Below are 9,005 nucleotides of genomic sequence, written 5' to 3'. Positions count from 1 at the left end.
GTTTCTTGCTGGCTATGTGACCTTCATTCCAGGCAGGTTTAAAGTTAGTCAGGTGAGGTAGTGGTTATGTTGTTACACTGAGCAAACGTTATTTCCCTCTCGTCCGAACTTCTCACTTTTTCCACTTTTTCATAAGCTGTCGGTTCCGAGTAGAAGTGGACTTTTGGTCAGACTTAAGTGTCAGGCCCCTTCCAAGGCCTGTAGCTGATTTTATGCTCATAATTCCACATCCTTGTTATCAGAGAAACATGCGAATGTGTGAGAATCAAGTCTGCAAAACCTGTGCTTGTCTCTGCTCCCAGTAGTCCGCGCTCAAGGGCTTTCCCAGACAAGCCTTTTTCCCCTTCCAAACTCTGCTCGGTCCTGCTAGTTATTAAGCGTGTCACTCTCCCACAAGGGTAGCCGAATCCAAGCACCTGAACTATCACCTGTGGCCTCTCGGGATGCACAGTAGTAGGAAGTGATCAGAAGCAAAGCCTGGGCTCAAACTGAAGCACTCTTACATGGGATGTGGGCATCTTAGCAGTGTCTTAACAGCGGTGCCACGTGCCCACCCCTGCCTGCAACCATTCTTAGGTTACAGCTAAGTACATTCACAGTACTGCAGAAGGTTGGGGAACCTAAGCTAAGGGCGGTGCAGGCTTCCCAACTCCACCCAGAAATGCAAAACTTATTGGACCACGGGCAGCTCCCCATAACTAAAAGATACTGCAGTTACAAGTGTGGTTTTTGGGTCATAGTCTCTGTGCAGCACAGGGCAGCAGCTGTCAGTCTCTAGCTGTCCTGTGTACCTGCTGCTCTCTTGCCATGTTGTTCCATAAACCCAACTCCGCTCACATTGTCTGACCATTCTGGTGAATCCTTCCACCCCTGGCAATGCTGGCCTACATCAGTTACTTCTTACCATTATCATGCCACTGGCACCACCCTATATCTCTGGAACTTTGTCCTTATGTCACCCTGAAGCTCTGTATCCATGAAACAGTAACCCCAGTCCTTTTCCTCCCCGGTCTCTGATGACCACTGTTCCATGTTCTGCCTCTGTAAATTGGTCTATTCTAGGGACTCCATCTAAGTGGAATCATACAGTGTTTGCCCTTTAGTTTCTGTCTTATTTCACTTAGCATGGTGTTTGTGTTGGTACTCAGGAAATAAGAGCCCAAGGTATGATGCTTTGACGTGCTGAGCACCTTAAACCAAAGGAAACTGGAGGGGTCGGTGCTATGGCATAGTAGGTTAAGCATCTGTCTGCGGTGTGACATCCCATATGGGCTCCAGTTCAAGTCCCGGCTGTTCCACTTCCGATCTAGCTCTCTGCTGTGGCCTGGGAAAGCAGCGGAGGATGGCCCTTGAGTCCTTGGGCCCCTGCACCCACGTGGAATACCCAGAAGAGGCTCCTGGAGTCTGGCTTCAGATCAACTCAGCTCTGGCCCTTGTGGCCTTCTGGGGAGTGAACCAACATTTGGAAGACTTCTCTCTTTCTCTCTCTCTCTCTCTGACCCTACCGCTCTCTCTGTTAACTCTTTCAAAGAAGTAAAATAAATCTTTTAAAAAAAGGAAACTGGAAAGCCTTAGAATCAGGGTCTCCCTAATCTCTCCTTTGTTTCTCCCTCTACCCAGTGCAGGGAGGGGCCACTTTATCTGAGGAAACTATTTACAAATAGAATTGTCTTAAATTCCCTCCCTCAGAATATCATCAAATAATCAGGAAAGATGAAACACCACAGAAGAGACTAAAATCACGCCAAGTTTTCTGCTGTTCTTGGGAGATTCCTTAGGAGACTTTATCTACATAACAAATTCTTTGGTTCATGGTGAAGTTGCACCTCTCAACTCTGGTAACAAGTGCCACCTCTCCCAGAATTAAGAACAGCTTTGTCTCATTCGTGATCTACTCTTTGGGCTCATTTGTTTATTCTAAACCTCATTTTCCACCTTTCAAAAAATGCCTTTATTTTCCCATTTCCCTCTTCCCTAAAAAGAAAAGTTTTTTAGTTTCTGAATCTCATTGGGTTACTGGATAATCACTCTCCTATGAAATCCCTACAGGAAATTCATATACTTTCCCTCCTTGTTTCTTTCTCTCTCTCTCTCTTAAAGATTTTATTTATTTATTTGAGGGATAGAGTTACAGAAAGTGAGAGGGAGAGGCGGAGAGAATGGGCTTCCTTCCATTGGTTCGCTCCCCAAATGGCTGCAACGGCCAGAGATGCACCAATCCGAAGCTAGGAGCCAGGAGCTTCTTCCAGGTCTCCCATGTGGGTGCAGGGGCCCAAGCACTTGGGCCACCTTCTACTGCTTTTCCAGGCCACAGCAGAGAGCTGAATTGCAAGAGGAGCAGCCGGGACTAGAACTGGCACCCATATGGGATGCCAGCACCACAGGCAGAGGATTAACCTACTGCACCACAGCGCCGACCTTCTCTCTCTCTCCCTCTCCCTCTCTCTCTCCCTCTCTCTCTTCTTCTCCCTCTCTCTCTCTCTCCCTCTCTCTCTGCCTCTCTCTCTTCTTCTCCCTCTCTCTCTCTCTCTCCCCCTCTCTCTCTCTCCCTCTCTCCTCTCCCTCTCTCTCTCTCCCCCTCTCTCTGCCTCTCTCTCTTCTCTCTCTCTCTCCTTCTCTCTCTCTCTCTCCCCCTCTCTCTCTCCCTCTCTCCCTCTCTCTCTCTCTCTCTCTCTCCCTCCTTACCGACATGGGAGACGCAGAGGAAGCTTCTGGCTCTGGGCTTTGGATCGGCACAGCTCCGGCCATTGTGGCCATCTGGGGAGTGAACCAGCAGATGGAAGATCTTTCTGTCCTCCCCCCTCCCCCGCCATCACTCTACCTCTCCAATAAATAAATAAATAAATAAAATCTTATTTGAGAGGTAGAATGACAGAGAGAGGGAGAGACAGAGAGAGAAAGATCTTCTATCCACTGGTTCACTCTCCAAATGGCCACAACAGCCAGTGTAGTCCAGGCAAAAGCCAGGAGCCAAGAACTCCATCCTAGTCTCCCGCATGGGTGCAGGGGCCCAAACACTTGGGCCATCTTCCACTGCCTTCCTAGGTGCTTTAGCAGTAGCTGGATTGGAAGTGGAGCAGCAGGGATAAGAATTGGTGCTCTGATATGGGATTCTGGCTTCACAAGCAGCAGCTTAATCTGTTCACCTGTTTATGTCAATTAATTGCAGCAAACCTTCAGAGGGTGGATGGGAAGCCCCCTGCCCCCTCCCCTGCCATACACACACACACACACACACACACCCCTTCAAGTTTCTTCCACACACTAAACTCATGTGTCAGAATTCCATTCCGTTTTAAGGCTGACTAACATTCATTTTATAGACTGCATTGTGTTTATCCATTCATCCATCAGTGGCCATTTGGGTTGTTTCTACCTTTTGGCTATTATGAATACGCTGCTATAAACATGAATGTACAATTAGCTATTCAACACCCTGTTTCCAATTCTTTTGGTATAAACCCAGAACTTGAATTGCTGGATGATATAATAATTCTATGTTTAATTTTTTGAGGAGCCATCAACAGGGTGTTTTGTTTTTTTTTTTTTTTTTTTTTTTTTTTTTTGACAGGCAGAGTGGACAGTGAGAGAGAGACAGAGAGAAAGGTCTTCCTTTTCCGTTGCTTCACCCCCCAATGGCCGCTGCGGCTGGCGCACTGCAGCTGGCGCGCTGCGGCTGGCGCACTGCAGCTGGCGCGCTGCGGCTGGCGCACTGCAGCTGGCGCACTGCAGCTGGCGCACTGCAGCTGGTGCACCACGCTGATCCGAAGCCAGGAGCCAGGTGCTTCTCCTGGTCTCCCATGCAGGTGCAAGGTCCAAGCACCTGGGCCATCCTCCACTGCCTTCCCAGGCCACAGCAGAGAGCTGGACTGGAAGAGGAGCAACCGGGACAAAATCCGGTGCCCCAACTGACCGGGACTAGAACCCGGGGTACTGGCGCCGCAGGCGGAGGATTAGCCTAGTGAGCGGCGGTGCCGGCCCGTCAACAGGGTTTTAATACTTAACTTTTGTGGTCTTTCAGTCTTCTCTTTTCGCCTTAGAGAGAATGTACTCTCCCACCCTTTTGTGGGAGTCTAAGGGTCTGAGCACAGCATGAGCCCAGGCACTAAAGCCAGTGTGCGGCTCCATCAGCAATGCCACCCTTGTCTGGAAACAAAAGACGGGGGCTGCCTGAATAGCGTGACCTGCGTCAGTCAGACAGCCTCAGCCCGGAAATCTTCCCTGTTAGAGTTAGTTGTTTGATAAGCAGACTCCTAAAGACTAGTGTTTCTGTAGGCCTGAAATTGGACTATTTTTAAAATACAGGACTTGAAGAATCCCCTTATAAAAGTAATGTGATTGCCTAATAGTCTGGCTAGGACCGGGGGGTCGGGGAGATGGAACTGAACTGTGTAGATGAAGGGGATTAAACAGTGTGGAAGAGATGAAATGGCAGTGGAAAAAGCCCAGATGGCTTGTTTTGTTTCATTTTGGATTTAACTGAGAATAGAGAGAGAGAGACAGAAAGGCCTTCCATCAGTTTGTTTATTCCCCTGGTCGCTAAAGCTAAAAACCAGGAACTCAGTTCAAGTGTGTCGAGGGTGGCAGCCGTCATCTTCTGCCTCCCAGGGTGTGCGTAAGCAACAAGCTGGACTCTGAAGCAGAGCTGGGTCTAGAACCCAGGCCCTGTAATAGCAGAGGCCAGCTCCCAGGGGACCTGTAACCACTGCACACGCGTCCACCCCAACGGTTGTTCTTTTATCATTTGTTCTAGCTACCTGGCCATCTTGAAGAATGTCAGTGCCACATATTCAAGTGTTTCCTGCCTTGTCTCTTTCTGAGCAGGACTCAGGTACTCCCGGGTTGGTGCGTGGCTGGAATATTGAGCTGCATAGATCTAAAGGTTTATTTTTCAAAGAGTGACCAAGAAATTCATTACGGAACTAATCAATATGATGCAGGGGTGGGTGTTGTGGCCCGGAGGGTTGAGCTGCTGCTTTGAAAGTCCGCATCCCACACCGGAGGTTCAAGTTCAGCTACTTTGTGCTTCTGATCCATTGCCTGCTAATGTGCCTGTGAGACAGCATGTGATGGCGCAAGCAGTTAGGTTCGTGTCACCCGTGTGGGAGACCTGGATGGAGTTCCTGGCTCCTGGTTCCTGCCTGGCCCAGTCCCAGCTCCTGCAAGCATCTGGGGAGTGAACTAACATACTAGCATATGGAAGGTCTCTGTCTCTCTGTCTCTGTCTCTGTCTCTCTCTTCCTCTCTCTGTGTCACTCTTTCAAATAAATAAATAAATACATCTTTAAAAAAAAAAAAAACAGATGCAGTTCCACAAAGCTCATTTTACACAAAAGGTAATTTAGGGAGCCCCCTCCCCAGCCCTGGCAGTCCTGCTGCAGGCTCTCGGAGGGGCGAGGCACCCGGAGGCTGGGAAGTGGCAGATTTTGACTTCTCCATGGAACAGGTGCCCTTTCTCAGGGCTGTTTTCCACGTGGGACAATCTCAGGCAAGGACAGCAGGGAGTCAACGCTGAGACCATGAGGTGGGGGCCTGCCTTGGCTCTTCACCGGCACGGATTTCTCTGAAAGTAATTTTTTTCTTAAGTGCAACAAACAAAACAAGCCTGGATGTGAATTTCATGGAATTTAATAAAACACATTCTGATTTGATGAACTTTCATTATGGTTGTTGCTAGCCATTCAAAGTGCACTCACATTTGTGTATTGAATTGCATTCTGGAAATGTACTACAAGTGCTTCATACACAGAAAACAACTGAGCAGTCAACTGTAATATTGTAAAAAGAATATATGTGTCAAGACAAGTAGGTGAAATTTTGGCAGCTTTCCCACATACCCTGCTTGAAATGATTCCTAAAGGCCAAATCATCCCATTTCTCTCCAGATGGAACCAGTATTGTCAATTGTAAGATCATCTCCTTTTTTTCAGTTTCATAGCCACTGTATCATCCCTATGCAAATTTACTTTATTTTTTACTTTTTTTAAAAAAAGATTTATTATTTATTTGAAAGTCAGAGTTACACAGAAAGAGGAGAGGCACAGAGAGAGAGAGAGGTCTTCTATCTGCTGGTTCACTCCCCAATTGGCTGCAACAGCCAGAGCTGCGCTGATCCGAAGCCAGGAGCCAGGAGCTTCCTCCAGGTCTCCCATGTGGGTGCAGGGGCCCAAGCACTTGGGCCATCTTCTGCTGCTTTCCCAGGCACATCAGTAGGGAGCTGGATCAGAAGTGGAGCAGCCAGGACTCAAACTGGCACCCATATGGGATGCTGGCACTGTAGGCCATGGCTTTACCCACTGCAACACAGCACAAGCCCCTATACATTTTTTTTTTAAAGGAATAAGGGACTGGCACTGTGGTGTAAAAGGTAAAGCCACTGCCTGCAGAATCAGCACCCTATATAGGTTATGGTTCAAGTCCCAGCTGTTCCAGTCCCCCTCCAGCTCCCTACTAATGTGCCTGGGAAAGCAGAAAAAATGGCCCAAGTGCTTGGGCCCCTGCACCCATGTGGGAGACCTGGAGGAAGCTGCTGGCTTCTGGCTTCATATTGGCCTAGCTCCAGCTGTGGTGGCCATTTTGGGGGAATGAACCAGTGGATGGAAGACCTTTCTTTCCCTCTCTGTCTCTGCCTCTCTGTAACTCTGCCTTTCAAATAAATAAAAAATCTTAAAAAAAAAAAAATGTAATGACTAGTTGAAAATACTCTCAGGTGAACCCACAGGTTCTCTGAGCAGATCCATGGAATTCTAGAGTTGGTTACTTGGTGACCAACATAAACAGCTATGGAACCTAAGAAACCAAGGAACTTGAACGATGTAGAAGCTTGCTTCCCATTAAGGACTGAGTTCCTGCTGAGGATTTTGAAGATAATTCTAGAGCAAGGCTACTTTACCATTATCTGAATGAATGTAAGAAGCACCCTGAGGTAACTGGAAAGACTTTGGACTAGGTATCAAGTGGTCAGATACTAACCGGTACTCTGGGCCCCACTCAGGAATCCGTCAGATGAAGGAGTTGGGACGCAGCCAGAGACAGTGTACAGCTGAGGGCAAGGCGAGAAGGGTAAACCAGAAAGGCGGTGGGGAGATGAGGGGATGTTTTTCAGTAGGGGAAGAAGCAGAGGGGGATTTGAAACAAGCCAGCTTAAGAGGCTATGTTCCCGGATCCCGTTCTCCGCATCAACCAAGATGCTTTAATAACACCCCATTGATGCCCTTCAGGGATGTGATGTTTCTAAATTTAATGTCTATAATGACCCCTGGGAGCCTATTTAAACGTAGATTTCTAGAGGCAGGAGTTTAACCTAGTGGTTAAGACACCCATGTGAATAGCAGGGACCCGATTACGTGAGCCATCACCTGCTGCCTCCCAGTGTGCACGTGAGCAGGAAGCTGGAATTGGGCCTAGAGCTGGGACTAGAACCCAGGCTCTCTAGTACGGAATGTGGGCATCCCAAGCCATGTCCTAATCACCATACCAGGGGCTGGCATTGTGGTGTAGCAGGTAAAGCCACTGCCTCCAACACTGGCATCCCATATGGATGCCGGTTTGAGTCCCAGCTGTTCTACTTCCAGCTCCCTACTGCTGTGCCTGGAAAAGCAACTGAAGATGGCCCAAGTGTTTGGGCCCCTGCCATCCATGTGAGGGACCCAAATGAAGTGCTTGGCTCCTAGGGAGTGAACCAGCAGGTGGAAGATCTCTCTTCTGTCTCTCCCTTTCTCTGTCTCTCTGTAACTCTGTCAAATAAAAAATCTTTTTAAAAAATCACTATACCAAAAACCCACCCAGAACTCTGCATTTTAACAAGCTCCTCAGGTGATGTTGATACAGAAATTACTTTAAGCCTAATGTTACTTAAGCCTAATGAACACCACTCCAAAAGCTCACGACTGCCTCTTGGACCCTCCCACTTCAGAAATAGAATCTGAATGGAGAATATATATAATATATATATATATATATAAGATGTATTTATCTATTTGAAAATCAGAGTTACAGAGAAAGAGAAAGAGAGAGAGAGAGATCTACCATCTGCTGGTTCACTCCCCAAATGGCAGCAATGGCCAGGGCTGTGCCAGGCCCAAGTCAAGGATGCTGGCATCACGGGAGGCAGCTGCCATAATGCCAGCCCTAAGTATATGTAACAGTTCTCAGAAGACCCTGGTTTTTTTAAAGATTTATTTATTTATTCAAAGTCAGGGTTACACAGAGAGAGAAGGAGAAGCAGAGAGAGAAGGAGAAGCAGAGAGAGAGAGAAGGAGAAGTAGAGAGAGAGAGAAAGAGAGAGAGAGAGGTCTTCCATCCGCTGGTTCACTCCCCAGTTGACCACAACAGCCGGAGCTGCGCTGATCCAAAGCCAGGAGCCAGAAGCTTCTTCCAGGTCTCCCACGCGGGTGCAGGGACCCAAGGACTTGGGCCATCTTCCACTGCTTTCCCAGGACATAGCAGAGAGCTGGATCAGAAGTGGAGCAGTTGGTGCCGGCGCTGCGGCTCACTAGGCTAATCCTCCGCCTGAGGCGCCGGCACACCGGGTTCTGTCCTGGTTGCCCCTCTTCCAGGCCAGCTTGGGCCCTACACCCCATGGGAGACCAGGATAAGCACCTGACTCCTGCCTTCAGATCAGCACGGTACACCGGCCGCAGCGCAGCGGCCATTGGAGGGTGAACCAACAGCAAAGGAAGACCTTTCTCTCTGTCTCTCTCTCTCACTGTCCACTCTGCCTGTCAAAAAAAAAAAAAAAAAAAAAAAAAGTGGAGCAGCCGGGACTCGAACCAGCACCCATTTGGGATGCCTGCACTGCAGGTGGCAGCTTTACCCGCTACACCACAGCGTCGGCCCCAGTTCCTTCTCTTTTAATAACAGAAGGGGAAAAAAGCAAGACATTACTCCTTTCAGCACACATTACTCAACACTCCAAACACTTTTGCAGCCAGCAGTACCAGACCAGGGAGTGTTTGGGCACTGTGAGGGTGAGAAGCAAGCAGCACTAAACGTGGAATCTGAGC

The 9,005-nt window shown here is 48.5% G+C and overlaps 1 protein-coding gene across 3 annotated transcripts in view; it reads left to right on the top strand.

Annotated features, from left to right (window-relative positions):
- The window catches only part of HEATR4 (HEAT repeat containing 4), a 59,618-nt gene that overhangs the window by 228 nt on the left and 50,385 nt on the right, over positions 1 to 9,005 (top strand). For all 3 annotated transcript variants that reach the window (XM_070065249.2, XM_089322323.1, XM_070065248.2), the window contains exon 2: positions 4,754 to 4,831. In XM_070065249.2, the coding sequence (XP_069921350.2) occupies positions 4,774 to 4,831 (58 nt within the window). In that variant the 5' untranslated portion in view covers positions 4,754 to 4,773. The remainder of the gene's footprint in view (positions 1 to 4,753; positions 4,832 to 9,005) is intronic.

Source organism: Oryctolagus cuniculus, chromosome 20 (genome assembly GCF_051225735.1).
Source record: "Oryctolagus cuniculus isolate XC-2025 breed Fujian yellow rabbit chromosome 20, ASM5122573v1, whole genome shotgun sequence".
Classification (NCBI taxonomy): domain Eukaryota; kingdom Metazoa; phylum Chordata; class Mammalia; order Lagomorpha; family Leporidae; genus Oryctolagus; species Oryctolagus cuniculus.
This window is presented reverse-complemented; position numbering and strand designations above follow the sequence as displayed.